At 47.5% G+C, this 20088-nt stretch overlaps 1 protein-coding gene across 1 annotated transcript; it reads left to right on the top strand.

Moving 5' to 3' along the window:
• The first annotated feature begins 6480 nt into the window (after nt 1–6480).
• LOC116986358 (interleukin-17D-like) lies at nt 6481–19542 on the top strand. The gene is made up of 3 exons (XM_033041814.1): nt 6481–6696; nt 16990–17219; nt 18822–19542. The coding sequence occupies exons 1-3, from the start codon at nt 6685–6687 to the stop codon at nt 19060–19062; spliced, it is 483 nt and encodes a 160-aa protein (XP_032897705.1). The 5' UTR covers nt 6481–6684; the 3' UTR covers nt 19063–19542.
• The last annotated feature ends 546 nt before the right edge of the window (nt 19543–20088 follow it).

The raw sequence follows: 20088 nt of genomic DNA, 5'->3' as shown, positions 1-20088 counted from the left end.
TTATTTTGGTATAAACCAGCATCTACAGTTCCTTGTTATTATGGTTTTCTATATCGCGACAAGGTCACCCCTCAGCCTCCTGCACCCCAGAGAAATATGTTCCAGCCCAGTTACAATGCTTTTTGTAATCTCCAGTGTTCCTGGACGTTTGACTTGTTCAACCAGGTTGCTACATTCTGTTATATACTTGTGGAATAAATCTTAGGTTTGTTCCCATCGATACCTCTACTTCCTTAGAAGATTGAGGAACTTCGGTACATCGACGAATACTGTTTTACAGGTGTACAGTAGAGAGCGTATCACTAGTTCAGCAACTGGAACGCCCAGGAACAAAGAAGACTGCAAAAAGTGGTGACTGCAAAACGGGTACTGACCTCCCCACCATAGAAGGGATCCACAGGAGTCGCTGCCTCAAATAGGCGGCCAGCGTCATCAGAGACCCACACCGCTCTCTGTAGATCCCTGCCATCGGGAAGAAGGTATGAGAGCCTGAAAACTGTAATGTCCAGGTTCAGGAATAGCTTCTTCCCAACAACCATATTGAACACCAGGAATCAGATTCAGATTCAGATTCAGATTCAATCTTTATTGTCATTGAGCAGTGTACAGTACAGAGACAACGAAACTCTCACTAAACTCCGAACTACCAACTGCCTGGGTGCACCAGGGACTTTGGGCTTTGTTTTGTCTTTACACTTTGTTGGGTTTTGTAATTCGTTTTTTAAAACTTAAAAAAAAAAAAAACTTTTTTTGATGTTTAAAGATACAGCGCAGAAACAGGCCCTTCAGCCCAGCGGTCAGCAATCCCCGTACACTAACACTATCCTACACACACTTGGGACAATTTACAACCTTTACCCAAGCCATCTTTGCCCTGCGCTGCCCTGTGTTGTTATATTATATAATAAGTACAGTGTTTATAAACCAAAGGTAGACACAAAATGCTGGAGTAACTCAGCTTGGCCAGGCGGCATCTCTGAGAGAAGGAATGGGTGACATTTCGGGTCGAGACTCTTCTTGTGCTGCTACAAGTAATAATTTTATTGTTCAGATTCAGATTCAGATTCAATTTTAATTGTCATTGTCAGTGTACAGTACAGAGACAACGAAATGCATTTAGCATCTCCCTGGAAGAGCGACATAGCAAATGATTTGAATAAATAATAATAAGTGTCCGGGGGGGGGGGGGGTGATTGGCAGTCACCGAGGTACGTTGTTGAGTAGAGTGACAGCCGCCGGGAAGAAGCTGTTCCTGGACCTGCTGGTTCGGCAACGGAGAGACCTGTAGCGCCTCCCGGATGGTAGGAGGGTAAACAGTCATGGTTGGGGTGAGAGCAGTCCTTGGCGATGCTGAGCGCCCTCCGCAGACAACGCTTGCTTTGGACAGACTCAATGGAGGGGAGCGAAGGAACCGGTGATGCGTTGGGCAATTTTCACCACCCTCTGCAATGCCTTCCGGTCGGAGACAGAGCAGTTGCCATACCATACTGTGATGCAGTTGGTAAGGATGCTCTCGATGGTGCAGCGGTAGAAGTTCACCAGGAATCTGAGGAGACAGATGGACCTTCTTCAGTCTCCTCAGGAAGAAGAGACGCTGGTGAGCCTTCTTGATCAGAGTTGAGGTATTGTGGGTCCAAGAGAGGTCATCGGAGATGTTGACTCCCAGGAACCTGAAGCTAGAAACACGTTCCACCTCCGTCCCGTTAATGTGGATGGGGGTGTGCGTGCCGCCCCTGGACTTCCTGAAGTCTACAATGAGCTCCTTGGTCTTCTTGGAGTTAAGGGCCAGGTTGTTGTCAGCGCACCATGCTGCTAAGTGCTGGACCTCCTCCCTGTAGGCCGACTCATCGTTGTTGCTGATGAGGCCAATCACCGTTGTATCATCTGCATACTTGATGATGGTGTTAGTACCATGTACAGGTGTGCAGTCGTAGGTGAAGAGGGGAGTAGAGGAGGTGGCTCAGCACACAGCCCTGTGGAACGCCGGTGTTCAGGGTGACGGGTTGAAGAGGTGTGCTTGTCTAACCTAACAGACTGGGGTCTGTTGGTTAGAAAGTCCAGTATCCAGTTGCAGAGGGAGGGGTCGATGCCCAGGTTACCGAGTGTGGTGATCAGTTTAGATGGTATAATGGTGTTGAATGCTGAGCTGTAATCGATGAACAGCATTCTTATGTAAGTGTCTCTGTTGTCGAGGTGGGAGAGGGCGGAGTGAAGTGCCGTTGAGATGGCATCCTCCGTACTCCTGTTCTTGCGGTAGGCAAACTGATAGGGATCCAGTGTGGGGGGTAGGCAGCTTTTGAGGTGTGCCAGGACAGCCTCTCGAAGCACTTGGTGATGATGGGGGTAAGTGCAACTGGGCGGAAGTCGTTGAGGCTTGCCGCAGTGGAGTGTTTTGGCACTGGCACGATGGAGGTGGTTTTAAGGCACGTGGGGACAACTGCTTGGGCAAGTGACAGGTTGAAGATGTCAGTCCAGACGTCTGTCAGCTGCGCAGCACAGGCCCTGAGCACGCGCCCGGGGATGCCGTCAGGGCCAGCAGCTTTACGTGCATTAGTCCTACTCAGTGCCACGTACACGTCGTAGGGGGTGAGTGTGAGGGGTTGGTGATCAGCAGGGAGCACAGCCTTGATGGCTGTCTCTAGATTGTCCCTGTCGAAGCGGCCATAGAAGTGATTAAGCTCCTCAAGGAAGGAGGCGTCGCTGGATGTGGGGGTGGTGTTGGAGGGTCTGTAGTCCGTGATGGCCTGGATGCCTTGCCACATGCGTCGGGGGTCGGAGTTGTTGTTGAAGTGCTCCTCAATCCTGAGTTTATGGCAGTGCTTGGCCTTCTTGATGCCCCTCTTCAGGTTAGCCCTGGCTGAACTGTAGGCTCGAGCATCGCCTGACCTGAAAGCGGTGTCCCGTGCTTTCAGCAGTAGCCTGACCTCGCTGTTTATCCATGGCTTCTGATTCGGGAATATGGTCACCTGTTTGAGGGAGGTGACACTATTGATGGTGGAGTTTATAAAGTCCAGAACAGAGGATGTGTAGGAATCAATGTCCGTGTGGGAGTCAAGGGTGGCCTGGGCTGCAAACGCCTTCCAGTCAGTGTTTCCAAAACACTGCTGAAGTGTGAAGTCCGCATCCTCTGACCAGACTTTAACTGTCCTCACAGTTGGTTTAACCCGTCTGATGAGTTCCGTTCCGGTACATTACAATAAAACACTCTTGACTCATTTGGCACTAGACTAGGTTCTTTTTCAGCAAGGCTGGTTCATAAGCAACTTAAAGTGCTGCCTGTTCAAGTGATTTTCTCCAAAGATCTTATCTTTTCTGCTGCAAACAACACGGTCTGTTGGGAAGAGGTGAGTCACTCACAAGAAATCCAAGGTGTTCTGTATAAAACGATGATGTCACCATATGTTTAGCATATCATCATGACATCAGCAATAACTTGCCTTAATACCAGATCACCTACTCACTCACCCTCAGCCTCCCTGCCCACTGAGTACAAGTTTGTTCAAGTTCGCGTTTATTGTCACTTAACCAATTAAGGTGCAATGGAATTTGAGTTAGCAATGAGGCAGTGAGCAAATGAAATTTGATACAAACACAGGTGGCATACTTCCACTATTATTATCATGCACTATCAATCTATTCCATGCTGTCCTTGAAATGTTCCTCTTCTGATCTCAGCCATGGGATTCTGTGCAATTTGGAGGCTCTGCCTGCTCTCTTCATCTCCATGTTCAATGCTGGGAGTCAAGCTCAAGTAAATATCAGGTCTGTGGAAGTAGCGCTCCCTGTCAATAACGGGGAAAGGATTTGCTCATTGGGAATGAGGTGCTCTCGTGGCTGTCCCCACTCCTATACAGTGTGGAAACAGGTCCTTCGGCCCAACTAGTCCACACCGGCCAACATGTCCCAGCTACACTAGTCCCACCTGCCCGCATTTGGCCCATACCCCTCCAGACCTGTCCTATCCATGTACCTGTCTAACTGTTTCTTAAACGTTGGTATAGTCCCTGCTTCATCTACCTCCTCTGGCAGCTTGTTCCATACACCCACCACCCTTTGTGTGAAAAGGTTACCCCTCAGATTCCTATTAAATCTTTCCCCCCCTCACCTTAAACCTATGACCTCTGGTTCTCCATTCCCCTACTCTGGGCAAGAGACTGTGCATCTACCCGATCTATTCCCCTCATGATTTTGTACACCTCTATAAGATCTCCCCTCATGCTCATGCCTCAGTGATCACCCATGCCACCTTCTGGTTCATCTGGGGGTCAAAGATGGACTAGGTCCGACGGGTGGTGATGCACGAGTTGGTGGCAGACAACGGGGGCAAAAGCGTGCCCAACGTCGCACTCACCCTGATGGCCACCTTCGTGTGTGTCTGCCTCGGGCGTAGCGTAGAGCCAAAGCACGTGGGGACCAAGTGTCACTACCTGCTGAGGTTCTACCTGTCGCACCACCTGCCCTTTGTGGAAAGGTTCATCCGGGCCAACAACTTGGACCACAAGTCCATCAGGCAGTGGTCAGCACGGAACGTCCTGCTGGGTACTGCAGGGAAATGATTTGGGGCAGCACGGTGGCGCAGTGGTAGAGTTGCTGCCTTACAGTGAATGCAGCACCGGAGACCCGGGTTCGATCCGACTACGGGTGCTGTCTGTACAGAGTTTGTACGTTGTCCACGTGACCTGCATGGGTTTTCTCCGAGATCTTCGGTTTCCTCCCACAGGCCAAAGACGTACAGGTTTGTAGGTTATTTGGCTTGGTAAATGTAAAAAATGTCCCTAACATTTATCCTTCAATCAACATCCCCAAAGCAGATCGAATTCACACTGGCTGCGGCCCCTCCTGCTTCAGCGCATTCCCCAAAGCAATTAGTGGTTGGAAAATGGGCTTTCGGTTCAAGGCTAGGTCTACCGAATGCTATTAACACAAAATATGTAGGAAGGAACTGTAGGTGCTGGTTTTAATTGAAGATAGACACAAAATGTTGGAGTAACTCAGCAGGACAAGCAGCATCTCTGGAGAGTGAAGAAGGGTCTCGACTCGAAACATCACCCATTCCTTCTCTCCAGAGATGCTGCCTGTCCCGCGGAGTTACTCCTGCATTTTGTGTCCATTAAGGAACCAATTCTTACATGTTGGGTTTTTTAAGCAAAATAAACTTTATTCAGCATTAAAAAAGTATGCACAAAAAAAACTGTGCGAAAATTCTGCTGACATTCTCAGCGGCTATACGATTCAATGATTAAATTATCATTTATTGTCACATGTACCTAGGTAGTGAACTACTTTGTTTTGCATACAACATTTAGTCAGAGGGTGGTGAATCTGTGGAATTAATTGCCACAGATGGCTCTGGGGCCAAGTCAATGGATATTTTTAAGGCAGAGATTGACACTCTTGATTAGTAAGAGAGTCTGGAGTGATGGGGAGAAGGCAGGAGGATGGGGTTGAGAGGGTAACCCTGGATTGAATGGATTGAATGAGGATTTAGAATTTAGAAGATTGAGGGGGGATCTTATAGAAACGTACAAAATTCTTAAGCGGTTGGACAGGCTAGATGCAGGAAGATTGTTCCCGATATTGGGAAAGTCCAGAACAAGGGGTCACAGTTTAAGGATAAGGGGGTAGTCTTTTAGGACCGAGATGAGAAAAACATTTTTCACACAGAGAGTGGTGAATCTGTGGAATTCTCTGCCACAGAAGGTAGTTGAGGCTAGTTCATTGGCTATATTTAAGAGGGAGTTAGATGTGGCCCTTGTGGCTAAGGGGATCAGGGGGTATGGAGAGAAGGCAGGTACGGGATACTGAGTTGGAGGATCAGCCATGATCATATTGAATGGCAGTGCAAGCTCGAAGGGCCGAATGGCCTACTCCTGCACCTAAGTTCTATGTCTCTATGATTAGCCATGATTGAATGGCAGAATAGACGATAGGCTGAATAGCCTAGTTCTGCTCCTATAACTTATGAACCTGGTAAAATTATACAGCATATAGATTCATTAACGTCATATTTGGTAGTGTTCATAGAAATATCATTATATTGTGCTAAAACATGCAAGGGCAGCTTACACCCCAGCGGTATGAATATTGACTTCTCTAACATCAAGTCACCCTTGCTTTCCCTTTCTCTCCATCCCTCTCTAGCCTAGTTCTCCCACCAGTCTGACCATCCACTGATTAAATGTTAGCTCTGATGGCTTCATTGTCAACTTCTCCTAGTTAACAGTGATCTATTCTACATTTTCCTTAAACCCTCATGTCTCGTTTTCACACCTTACACTTCCTTATCTCTGTGTCTCCCTCTCCCCCGACTCTCAGTCGCAAACGGGGGGGGGGGGGGGGGTGTTTTGCTGAAGCTATTGAGCCGCTGGATATTATAATCAAAGCAAAGGGAGTTTTGGGGAGACCTAAATCACTACCATATAAGGCGGGAGAAGAGGCACGGTCACACTGCAAGCTCCACCCAGTTTCTCTCTCTCTCGGGCTGACGTGCTCCATATTGTAGAGCGATGTAAAATGCCAAGCGATCACGGGACTTTCCTTGAACGAAACCACAGAGGTCGCTCCATAAAAGCTGCGTAGAGCAAGCGACACTGGCTCATAAATCAACGCGCTGAAGAGCGGGAACAAGCTTGCAAAGCCACGGCCACACAAGGTGACAACCGGAGTCGCAGGAAATCAACAGTAATGTATCCGAAGGTAATTTCAGTGATATTGATCAACAAGGAATTGCTCCTGGCACTTGCTCAGATTGCTCCTGGCACTTGCGTTCTTTTAGCCTAGAGGTTAAGTTTTTATATTGAAAATAACTTATCTAATGTTTTATCCGAGATGCTTTACATTTTTTACACCCTCTTAGTTTTGTTGTTTGTTTGCAACATGTAGAATTATTAAAGATTTACTATGTTTTTGCAGCGTTCAGTCAGTGGGAAAAAAAAGGTGTCGCCATCTAGTTGTGTTCCTGAAATTATTCTTTCGTCTCTTAGATAATACAGGGCTTTTGGTTTCATGTTTAGCGCTTGTGTACAGGGGTTCCTGGAGTGGTGGTCTCTGAGGGGGGGGGGGGGGGTATGAGAGTTGCCCATTGCCACTGCCAATGCTCTTATTACAGAGTCAAAAGGGATTTCCTTCAAAAAGCATCTGACCGAGGGGCTGAAATGCTACCCGGGCAAAATGGGAAATTTATGCAGTAAAAATCTCTTAGGAAGAGCAGATCCAGTCAATCTGGAGAGAAGGGATTGTGTCACCCAGTGTGTTCGACTCATGTTCAATGTTGAACTGTTTTGATTATATATTTTTTTGTGGAGTTTGCACGTTCTCCCTGTGACTGCGTGGGTTTCTCCAGCCAGGGTGCTCCCGTTTCCTCCTACCAACCAGAGACCTACGGGTTTGTAGGTTAATGCATTTTTTTTGGATATTGCATGCAGTTTTGGTTGCCACGCTAGGTAGGGTTTGGAGCCTTTGCAGAGAGTGCAGAAGAGGTTTACCAGAATGCTGCCTGGAGTCGAGGTTATTAGTCGCAGGGAGAGGTTGGAAAGATTTGAATTATTTTTTCTGAAAAACTGAAGGTTGAAGGAAGACCTGACAGATGTATATGTGGAGGGGGCGAAAATATTGTTGAATGCTCCATGCAGGAGTCTGGAGAAGGTTTCTGACCCCAGTCACCTGTCCATTTTCTCCAGAGATGCTGCTGCCTGACCCACTGATTCAAGCTCCTGTCCCACTTTCCCGAGTTATTCACGAATTCTCCCGAGTTTTCCCCTTGATTCAAACTCGGAGAATGTCCGTAGATAGTTCGTAGCGGCTAGTAATGCCAGCCGTGGGAACTCGGGGGCATCAGGTAAGTCGGGATGTTTTTTCAGCATGTTGAAAAATGTCCATGAGTAAAAAAAATAGTCCCGAGTACGTACGGCTGGCATCTCCGAGTTTGAATCAAGGTGAAAACTCGGGAGAACTCTGGAAAGTGGGACGGGGGCTTTACTCCAGCACTTTGTGTCCATGTCCAGTTCAATTGTGCTGTGATTTAGATCCATGCAAGTCCCCTGGTCCCAGCTGCTGAGCACACCCGACTTTAGGTAGCATCCGACCACATCATATTGTTTATTTCCCCTAATTGTCCACTTGTTCATCTCACCCCCGCCCCGCTCTCACTCGCACTTCTCCTTCTAGTCGCTGTATGTCTCTCTCCAACTCTACCTTATCACGATCGAGTTGTCGGAGGAACTCAGCGGATCAGGCAGCATCAGTGGAGGGAAGATAAAAAATTCTGCAGTAACTCAGTGGGCCAGGCAGCATTCGTGGTGGGGCAATACAAAGTGCTGGAGTAACTCAGTGGGTCAGGCAGCATCCCTGGAGGGAATGGACAGGTGATATTTCGGGTCGGGTCCCTTCTTCAGATTGAATGGTCCCCAACTGAAATGTTGCCTGTCCATTCCCCCCACAGATGCTGTCTGACCCGCTGAGTTCCTCCAGCACTTTGTGTTTTGCTCAAGATTCCAGCATGTGCAGTTCCTTGTGCCTGCACCTGCACTGCTGTTTTCAAGTCAACCTTTCTGTCATGTCTCTGTGTCTCTCCCCCCACCGTGTCTCTCTCTCTCTCTCTCGCTCTCTCTCTCCCACCTTCTCACCCATGGCATGTAGCTACCTTACCATGAGCACATGCTTATGCCCACATTCGTTGGTGGATGGGGAGCCAGCTTCATTGTCAGAGGTGCAGCATTTAGCAGGACCATTGCACACACACATGCACTTGGCCAGGCCGAGGTCAAAGATTCCACAGCGATTTTTGGGATGAAAGGTTCGGCAGTCTAAGTGTTTCCTGTCCGCTGGGCTAATCATTCCTTTAATTGAGCTTGTGGGATCTCTGTGTGTGTGAGCAATGACTTCCCGGTCTGCCTACAAAGCAGAAGTCCTGGAGCCTTGAAGTGACTCATTGTCTGCAGGGAAGCTTTGAAATCGTTTATCTCTGTGCCAGTAAGAAATGTCAACTGGAAGTAGAGGTGTTGAGAAAGAAACCTTTCGAGGGACGTGCAGCCCATGGATTTTTTTTTTAAACCAAAAATAAATGTAATCAATTATTTACAACAATTATTTACAATAGTACAAACAAACCCACCACCGTAATACAAGCAAAACAAATACTCTTAACACTCAACATTACATTACTATGTGTAGGAAGGAACTGCAGGTACTGCTTTAAACCGACCCAAAATGCTGGAATAACTCAGTGGGACAGCATCTCTGGAGAGAAGGATTGGGTGACGTTTCAGGTCGAGACCCTTTTTCAGACTAGTTGGGGGGGGGGACAGGAAACGAGAGATATAGACGATGATGTAGCGAGATAAAGAACAATGAATGAGAGATATGCAAACAAGTTTCACCATTGCAGTGCATGGTCGGGGTAGCCCAGATAACACGTTGGAACATGTTGAGGGTAACACTCAGGTGAACAGTGACCTGTTCTTGGTAACAGTTTAACTCACCTTTGTTAATAGTTACATGGACAATGCTGGGACAATTTATAGAGGCAAGCAGAACAGGGCCTGAGGGCTCGTGGGCCTGAGCTATAGGGAGAGGTTGAGCAGGCTAGGACTCTATTCCTTGGAGTGCAGGAGGATGAGGAATGACCTTTTAGAGGTTTACAAAATCATGAGAGGAATAGATCAGGTAAACGCACGGGGTCTCGTGCCAAGAGTAGGGAAATCGAGAACCAGAGGACATAGATTTAAGGTCTGTAGGGGGAAAGATTTAATAGGAACCTGAGGAGTAACTTTTTCACACAAAGAGTAGTGGGTTGTTTATTATGAGCTCGTATAAACTGTTTATTGCCACGGCATTGAATACAAGTGAAGAAAGCTTGTGCTGGAACTGTATAAAACTTGAATCGGGCTTCAGCTGGAACACTGTGTACATTCGCAACAGGGAGGGGTTGGATAGACTTGGATAGTTTCCCCTAGAATACCAGAGTTTGAAGGGAAACCTTATAAAAGTATGAGAAAATTATGTGGTCACAGGAAGAATGTATAAACTCCACGCCGGCTACACTTGAGGTTAGGATTGAAACTGAGTCTCTGGCGCTTTGAGGCAGCAGCTCTACCTGCTGTCCCAACTAGTAGTGCACCACAAACTAAGTAACATTGCAAATTAAAGGCTGGCATGATTTGTTGAACCAAAATGCAATTTAAAGTAAGTTCCCTCCCTTCCCCCCCCTTTGTCTGACCTTTCACTACAGAAGCTTACAACCAGACTGAGGTGAAAGGTTTGGATTATAACCACCTGGCTTTTACCCAATATGGATCAGTTGAGTCTTTGGCCTAGTGCAGGGGCGGTAGAGTTGCTGCCTCACAGCGCCAGAGACCCGAGTTAGATCCTGACTGCGAGTGCTGTCTGTACGGAATTTGTACGTTGTCCCTGTGACCGCATGGGTTTTCTCCAGGTGCTCTGGTTTCCTCCCACATTCCAAAGACGTGCAGGTTGGTAGGTTAATTGGCCCTCTGTAAATTGTCCCTGGTGTATAGGATAGCACTAGTGTAATTGGTGTCGTCAGTCGGCACTGACTCAGTGGGCCGAAGGGTCAGTTTCCACGTTGTATATCTAGACTAAACTAAATTAAAGTTCCATATCTTTTTCACGGAACACATGATTGTGATCACAACACTCTGGGAATGTTCTGCTAACAGCTCAAAAAAAATAATAGCTGTTCCAAGCAAAGGCAATTTTTTCCATGTTTACTTGGATTACAATGGTCAACTAAATCTAGTGGGACCATTAATTAGCTTTGCATCCTGCAGTGATTTTAAACGTGTGTAGAAAGGAAAGCAGATCTCAACCCGAAACGTCACCCATTCCCTTCTCTCCAGAGATGCTGCCTGTTACTCCAGCTTTATGCGTCTTATTTTCAGTGTAAACCAGCATCTGCAGTTCCTTCCTACATATATGCAGATCTTTTAGTTCCGTTGAGAGATAAAGTGTGGAAACCGGCCATTCGGCCTGTCTGCGCCATCCAGCGATCCCCGCACGCTAACGCTATCCCAAGCACTCGGGACGATTTACAATTTTACCGATCCAATTGGCCTACAAACCTGTATGTCTTTGGAGTGCGGGAGGAAACCGGAGAAGCTGGAGAAAACCCATGCAGGTCACTGGGGGAACGTACAAGCTCTGTACAGACAGCACCTATGGTCAGGATCGAACCTGGGTTTCTGGCGCTGTAAGGCAGCAACTCTACCGCTGCGCCGCCCTAGCAGATGCTGGTTTATACTGAAAATAGACACAAAATGCTGAACTCAGCGGGGTCAGGCAGCATCTCTGGGACAAATAGAACGGGTGACTTTTTGGGTCGGGACCCTTCTTCACTACTAGTACCAGTGTTCGCATCCTTGTATCCCATCGTTACCACCTCTTCCTCAGCCGATAATGGGACATTATGGGCTCCACCCTTCCATGGTCACCTGTTGCCAGTCCGGCTTTGTTTTGGACTTTCCTTACTTCCCGTTCCCTCCCCTCTACTTTCAGTCCGAAGAAGGGTTCCGATCCGAAATGTCGCCCGTCCTTTTTATTGACCCGCTGAGTTACTCCAGCACTTTGTGTCTATCTGCCATTTTAAACATTTAAAAAAAAAACATGCTTGATTGATCTCAAATCATGACTTCACAGAAAAGCAATGAATTATAAATACAGCACAGGATCAGGCCCTTCTGCCCAACATGTCAATGCTAACCAAGTTGCCTTCCTGAGCTGGTTGGCTGCAGATGGCCCTCATCTCACCCGAAACGTCACCAATCCATTTTCTCCAGGGATGTTGTCTGATCCGCTGAGTTATTCCAGCATTGTGCGTCTACCTTTGGTATAAGCCAGCATCTGCAGTTCCTTTTTATTACATTCTCTCCGAATCCTTCCTGTCCAAATGACTTTTAAAAGTTGTCATTGTACCTGGCTCCATCACTTTCCCTGGCATTCGTTACATAAACCTACCATTCTCTGTGTGGAAAAATGTGCCACTCAGTTCCTCTTGAAAAATTTCCCCTCTGACCTTAAATCTACACCCTCTAGGTTTATACTCCACTGCCCAGCAAACAAACACCGTGAGCATCCATCTTCCCGGTGTCCCTCATGGTTTTATAAACCTCCATAAGGTCACCCTGGGCATCTGTTCCAGGGAAAACAGTCCAAGTCTATCCGGTCTATGTCTCTTCATAACTCAAGCCCTACCATAGACCAGGCAACCTGCTCATGAATCTTTGCTGTGCCCTCTCTAGTTTAACCCCATCTTTCCAATAATATGGTGACCCGAACTGCACACAATGTTGCAGGTACGGCCTCTCCAACATTTTAGTTTCAATCCCCCAAATTATTGAAATGATGACCCAAACCTTGTACCCAATCTGATGAAGGCAAGCATGCCACATGCCTTCGTTAGCACTCTGTCCACCCCTGTCTATGTACATGTGTGCAGGTCTCTTTGTTCTACACCACCCCACAAGGCCCTGTCGTTTACCCTAAAGGTCCTGCACTGGTTTAACTTCCTGAAATGCATCTCATAATTATTGACTGAGTTTAATTCCATCCGCCATTCCTCTGCTCAATTTTGTCCTCCGGTGCTGTCCATGTGGTGTTTGCACGTTCTCCTTGCATCTGTGTGGGTTTCTTTCCAGGTAATGCGTCCTTATAGCAGGTTTAACTTTGGTGCGCTCAGTGGTAGTGTTGCTGCCTTCCAGCACCAGAGACCCGGGTTCAATCTTGATTACGGGTGCTGTTTGCACAGTTTGTACGTATTCACTGTGACCATGTGGGTTTTCTCTGGGTGCTCAGGTCTCTTCCCACACTCCAAGGACGTACAGGTTTGTAGATGAATTGCCTTCTGTAAATTCTCCCCAGTGTGGTGGATAGGACCAGTGTACGGGGTGATCGCATTTTGGTGTAGACTCGGTGGGCTGAAGGACCTGTTTCACACCGTATCTCTCAACTAAACTGCACAACCCTGAGCTCAAGAAATATTTGGGGGACTGAAGCAATTGCCAACAAAATCCACGTGTGGGGATGGAACTTCAGATGCTGGTTTACACTGAAGATAGACACAAAATGCTGGAGTAACGCAGCAGGTCGGGCTGTGTCTCTGGAGAAAAGGAAGAGGTGTTGTTCCGGGTCGAGACCCATCTCAGACTATGACGGTGACAATGTCTGTCTGTCTACCAACAAAATCCAGCTGGTAAAGTGGCCAAGTCACTTACCTGTGTGACCTACATGTAACACCTCATCTAGATTGCATGCATTGTTGTTGGGGGGGAAAACAGACCCATCTGCAAACACCCAGATGGAAAGAGCCTGAACATAGATGCATTTTCAAGACGCACACTACCTTGAGTCAGATGAGCCTTAATCACTTGTCCTGCATGACTGTGTCTGGTGAATGTGTTCCCCATATTCTGCTCCAGCTAAATGAGCCCTCTGCATCCATACACATCCAGGTGGGCACCGCAGGTGGGAGCTGAGAACTAGTGTCTGCTGCCTTGATTTATGTTCACCCCAGATAAGCTGTGTCTGATCACAAAACGCCCTGTACGTTGCAGTCTCCCAGTCCGTCCACACCTGTGCTACAGGGTAAATAGAAAGCAAGCTCGCACCTGCTATTTTTTTTATTTTTTTTAATGTTCTATCATGGAGGGAGCCCAGATTTAAATATCACCTTTCATAAAGGCTGAATAGCCCAAAGCATTTTGCAAACACTTGCCTTACTCATGCAGTTGTTATGTTATGAAAGAAAGCATGTTTTGCATGGGCAGACTCCGACCGGCCTTAAACCTGTTTGAGTGGGGCTTGTATAGGCAAGTATGAGATTAGATATCAAGGGCGACACAGTGGCACAGCAGTAAAGATGCTGCGTTACCTCACCAGAGAACCGGAGTTCGATCCTGACTAGGGCTGCTGTCTGTATGGAGTTTGTCTGTTCTACCTGAGAGAGTGTTGAGTTTTCTGTGGTCGCTCCAGTTTCCTCCTGTATTGCAAAGACGTGCAGGTTTGTAGGTCATGAAGGAAGGAACTGCAAGTGCTGGTTTATACCAAAGACTGACACAAAGTGCTGAAGTAACTCAATGGGTGAGGGGGGGGGGGAGATGAAGAAGGGAGGGCCAGACCCAAAACATCACCTGTTCTCTTTCTCCAGAGAGGGAGGCAGCAACTCAACCAGTTGTGCTACCGTACCACCCTACCTGTGCTGAGTATTTCTGCATCATTATTTTTGTAACCCCATTTTCATCGCTAACACTTGCCCGCTTCCTGGTTCACTTTTATCTCTGACCCCAATATTATCACGATCAGTGGTTTTGTTTCAGTGTTGCTACCTGCTGGCACAGCATACCAATACCTAATAGGAATCTCAGGGGTAACCTTTTCACACAACGGATAGTTGTCGTATGGAACGAGCTGCCAGAGGAGGTGGTTGAGGCAGGGATTATCCCAACATTTAAGAAGCAGTCAGACGGGTACATGGAATGGACAGGTTTGGAGGGATATGGACCAAACCTCAGGGAGGTTCTACTGCAGTCAGGGAGGTTCTACTGCAGTTGTACAGGGTCTTGGTGAGACCACACCTGGTGTATTGCGTACAGTTTTGGTCTCCAAATCTGAGGAAGGACATTATTGCCATAGAGGGAGTGCAGAGAAGGTTCACCAGACTGATTCCTGGGATGTCAGGACTGTCTTATGAAGAAAGACTGGATAGACTTGGTTTATACTCTCTAGAATTTAGGAGATTGAGAGGGGATCTTATAGAAACTTACAAAATTCTTAAGGGGTTGGACAGGCTAGACGCAGGAAGATTGCTCCCGATGTTGGGGAAGTCCAGGACAAGGGGTCACAGCTTAAGGATAAGGGGGGGAAATCCTTTAAAACCGAGATGAGAAGAACTTTTTTCACACAGAGAGTGGTGAATCTCTGGAACTCCCTGCCACAGAGGGTAGTCGAGGCCAGTTCATTGGCTATATTTAAGAGGGAGTTAGATGTGGCCCTTGTGGCTAAGGGGATCAGAGGGTATGGAGAGAAGGCAGGTACGGGATACTGAGTTGGATGATCAGCCATGATCATATTGAATGGCGGTGCAGGCTCGAAGGGCCGAATGGCCTACTCCTGCACCTAATTTCTATGTTTCTATGTTTCTAAATGTGGGCAGGTGGGATTAGTGTAGCTGGGACATGTTGGCAGGTTGGGGTGAAGGGCTTGTTTCCACACTGTATCACTTGATGACCTTGTTAAACATTAAAGAGCTTTATTCTGTTTTCCAGCCACGTGACATGTATGTTTACTAAAGGTGTGTACTGGCACCTTATTGTCTACACAAATAGCCCTGGCATGAAGTTCTAACATACGTCTGTTTGCGCTCTTGTCGTAATTAAATTGTCTGAAACACTAAAGGCACTAAAAATATTTTTTTGGTTGCCAAGTGCTTGAGGGTGTCCTAAAATAGTGACAGATGTGATAGAAGGCCTTCTGTTCTACTGAGTGATCTTGAGTAATTTCAACTATTTATGCGGGTGTACTAGCTTCTGTCAAACTGTTGTATCTACTCCTTGTCATATTTACTGCACGCTCTCCTATGAATTAATCGGATTTTATAAGGGAAAACAGGTTTGACCACCAGGCAAGAGGTGCAGTGGATTGAAAAGGTACACCTCCAGATTCAGGGACATTTTCTTCCTAGTTGTTATCAGGCAATTGAACCATCCTCTCACCAATTAGAGAGGGGTCCTGACCTCCCATCTACCTCATTGTAGACCCGCGAACTATCTTTAATCAGACTTTATTTTGCACTAAATGTTATTCCTTCTGCCATGTATCTGTACACTGGATGGCTCGATTGTAAACAATTTTTCCGCTGACTGGTTAGCACGCAAAAAAAGTTTTTCATTGTACCTCGGTGCACGTGGCAATAAACTGAACTCGGCAGGTCAGGCAACAGCTATTGAGGAAACGGAGAGGTGGCGTTTCAGGTTGGGACCCTTCTTCAGACTGGTGTGGAGGGGGGAGAAAGTTTAACTCAGTTTTGTGTAGGAACGAGTGCAGGATGACTTCCCAAGTGCGCCAGAACTTCCACCAGGAATGCAAAGTCGGCATCCACCTGGAGCTTTGTCTCCTTTGTCTACCTGTCCATGGTTAATTTGTTTTAGTTTCGAGATACAGTGCAGAAACGGGCCCTTTGGCCCACCGAGCCCACGCTGACCACCCCGTTCACTAACACTATCCTACACACACTAGGGACAATTTACACTTTTACTGAAGCCAATTAACCAACAAACCTCTACATCTTCAGAATGTGGGTGGAAACCGGAGCACTCGGAGAGAAACCATGCTGGTCACGGGGAGAACATACAAACTCAGTACAGGCAGCGCCCGTGGTCAGGGCCGAACCTGGATCTCTGGCGCTGTAAGGCAGCAACTTTAGAGCTGAGCCCAATCTTGTCTGCCTACTTTGACGGGGATGATGAGGTACTGAAGAAAAACAAATTGTGGGCGGCACAGTGGCGCAGCAGTAGAGCTGCTGCCTCTCAGCGCCAGAGACCTTGGTTCAATCCTGACCTCTGATGCTTTCTGTGTGGAGTTTGCATGTTTTCCCTGTGCCGCCTGGGTTTTTCTCCGGTTGCCCGCCACATCCCAAAGGCGTGCCGGGTTGTAGGTTCATTGGCCCTTTGTAAATTGCCCCCAGTTGGGATAACAGAACTAATGAGCTGGTTGCCGTGGTTTCCACTCGGTCTCCGCACACACTGTGTCTCTCAATTTCAAAAGCTGCAAAAGAGAGGTGGGGCTGGGCCAAAGCCTGGCAAATGATGGGTGGATACAAGTGAGGGGGAGGTTGGCAGATAGGTGCAGTAACTGATAAAGTCTGAGCATTTGTTGCATGTTTTTACCCCCACACTTGTATTATGCTCCATCACCTTGTTGGATCTGTGCTGATCTCAAATCCCAGTGGTCGTGACCACCAGTTTCCCTTTGTTTTTCCAGGTGGAATGGTTAGCGTGCCTCCTGATGCTCTCGGCAGCGGTCCCGTCCGATGGAACCCACAGGCATTGTGCAGAACCCTCTGAGGAGAGGCTATCACACAAATTGGACCATTGGGCATCCAAAGGATTCGTAACCAGTGGAATGGAATTCATTCCCGGCAAAAAATTCAATTCATCCTACAGCCTCGTGCGGCAGATTGGAGAAAGCAGCACTTCTCCATGGTCTTACAGGTAATAGCTCACGCACAGGGTGGTGGGTGTACAGAACGCGATGCTGGAGGAGGTAGTTGAGGCGGGAACTACAACAGCTTGGACAGGAACATGCGCAGGAGAGAGTTAGAGGGACATGGGCCAAACAGCACTAGTTTAGACAGGGCACCTTGGTCAGCGTGAATAAGTTGGGCGGTAGGGGCTGGTTCCGTGCTCTATGACTCTCTATGCCCCTGGAGTATTATCTGCAGTTTCGTAGAATGAGGGAACAGAAGAAATAAGACTTGCAGTTGGGTGCCTTTTTCCCCAGTGGGAGACTCAAGTAACAAAAGGCTTTGTTTTAGGATAAGTGTATGGGATTCCATCCACGTCCCAAAGATGTGTGGTCGTGTGGTTTAATTGGCCTGTAGTGTGTTTAGTTTAGAGATACAGCACAGAAACGGGCCCTTCGGCCCATCGAGTCCGCAACGACCAGCGATCTCCCCGTATACTAGCACTATTCCCCCCCCCCCCCCCCCCCCCCCCCCCCCCCACACACTAGGGACAAGATCCATACCAAAATCAATTAACCTACAAACTTGTATGTCTTTTGGAGTGTGGGAGGAAACCGGAGCACCTGGAGAAAACCCATGTGGTCACAGGGAGAATGTGCAAACTCTGTACAGTTAGCACCCGTAGTCAGGATCGAACACGGGTCTCTGGTGCTTATGATGCAGCGACTCTGCTGCTGCGCCACCGTGCAGCCCCTATGTATGCGATGTGCGTACGTGAGTTGTATAATTTGTTGGCAATGTGGGGAGAATAAAATGGTTCTGGGTAGCTGAGTGTAACTATGGGTACTTGCTGGTTGGTGTGGACTGAAGGCGCTGTTTTGGCTCTGTCTCTCTCTGACACCATTCATTCATTCATGGGGGGTTGAAGTCCTAGAGCTCGCTGCCTGACATCACAGTGGAGCAGCCACACTGGAAGGACCGCAGTGGTTCAAGATGGTGACATGCCATCTTCTCAAGGTCAATCGGGGAGGGATACTAAATGGTGGATTTGCAACTGCTGTAGATTGTGAAAAATGATATAAAACAAAGTGCCTGGTTACCAACACTACATTCCAATAATGTGTCATGCCATGTTAATCTGGTGCAATTTAGTAGTCGGCATTGTTTCCAAAAGAATAAGGGTGTGCATTATAAACACACGCATCGGTGAACCTGGGCAGGTTTAGCATGAATTTCTTGTTTCACATTTATTCTCCAGGAACAACAATAGCTTGGACTGCCAGAAGGTGTTCTGCTCTGTGTGTGTGTGTGTATATATATATATATCAAATGCTGTTGGCATGAAGTTTGCAGGTGCTCCCTGTGACCTGTGGGAGAATGTACAAACTCCGAACAGCCAAGAACCCATAGTTAGTATCAAACCCGGATATATAGCGTTGTGCTGCCCAAAATCCCAGTATATTTAACTGGATTGCACATTGGGAGGGGTGAGTGGGAACTATAAGATAATACAGTGCAGAAACAGGGCCTTCGGCCTGCCGAGTCCGCGCCGACCAGCGGGCAGGGTGAGTGGGAAGCATAATAAGCAGCATTTTAAAAAATTCTATCCTGTTTGTTTCTAAAACCACAGAATTAATACGGACAAAGCACGTTACCCAAGGAAGCTAATGGAAGCATACTGTCTCCACAAGGGCTGCTTTGGAACCGATGGGAAGATCGATGATCGGCTGTTAAGTGTTCCATATCACACGCCTGTCTTGGTGCTGAGGAGGAACTCGTGGTGCAAGCACAAAACCTTTGTGTACAAAAAGGCTATGGAAAAGATTGCGTTGTACTGTGTCTGTGTGATGTCCACGGTGAAGAAATCTTAAAGACAATGTCCAAGATCCCAGTAGAAAGAATGTAGCCCTCAATTTAAGATTCATGGAGAAAATAATACATTTCTATCGACCAGTCATAAAAATGTGAAATATTTTAACGGTTTTCTACAAGCCCCATTTGCTCATATCATCCCTCGATGACTGAACGGCAAATTAAATTGAAAATGGGAACCTCCACATTGCAATCGAGCAACACTTCACCAACCTGTAGGTTGGACGTGGTGGAGGCTTTGATCCTGCTCTCTTGTCACGTGTGTACAGTGGACTCTCTGGAAGGATAAATGCCTAAAGACTGGCAGGGGCTCAAAAATTATATTGCTCAGCACCTTTGTGTTCCCCGCAATAGAATTTAATGGGCCTGTCCCACTTGCGCGACTTTTTCGGCGACTGCCGGCACCCATCATAGGTCGTTGCAGATCGCCGAAAATGTTCAACATGTTGATAATCCAGCAGCGATCAGAACAAGGTGCGACTCTTTGGGCGGCTACTCACGACCATACAGGCTTCACCCCGCGACATGTCGCCAGGGTGTCGCATGTGTGGTCGTGAGTAGATTCCTCAGTCGCCCAAAGAGTCGTAACGTCTTTCTGGTCACCGCTGGATTTTCAGCATGTTGAAAATTTTCGGCGACCTGCAACGACCTATGACGGGTGCCGGCAGTCGCTGAAAAAGTCACATAAGTGGGACAGGCCCATAACCGTAACCTGTCGCTTTATACTTTGTGAGAAGCCAAGTTTGTTTCTGGGCCCCAGACAGGTATGAACATAGTGGCCTTGGATGAGCACATTCCAGGCAATGGCCGTCTCAGTAGGCCATTAAAGCAATCATGAAGCCTGTCTAGGCAACTCCTAAAGGGCACCCATCCTTTTCACTAGTTGCCCGTGGAGCTTTGTACCTGGAGCAGACTGTAGGCAGGTGTCTTTTATCAACTTGCATGTTACTGCACGCCTGCTTTCCTTCCCTCCATGTTGTATCCTGACCCATTTGGAAACCTATACCTTCCTCCCCCCCCCCATT

This window comes from Amblyraja radiata, chromosome 23 (genome assembly GCF_010909765.2).
Source record: "Amblyraja radiata isolate CabotCenter1 chromosome 23, sAmbRad1.1.pri, whole genome shotgun sequence".
NCBI classification, from domain to species: domain Eukaryota; kingdom Metazoa; phylum Chordata; class Chondrichthyes; order Rajiformes; family Rajidae; genus Amblyraja; species Amblyraja radiata.
Note: the sequence above shows the minus strand (reverse complement) of the source record. Positions and strands in the feature narration are given on the sequence as shown.

Excerpts from the sequence above, each read along its gene's own strand:
- LOC116986358 (XM_033041814.1), top strand. Across the intron at positions 17,220-18,821 it reads ACTTCTCCATGGTCTTACAG|AATTAATACGGACAAAGCAC; the intron begins GTAATAGCTCAC and ends CTAAAACCACAG.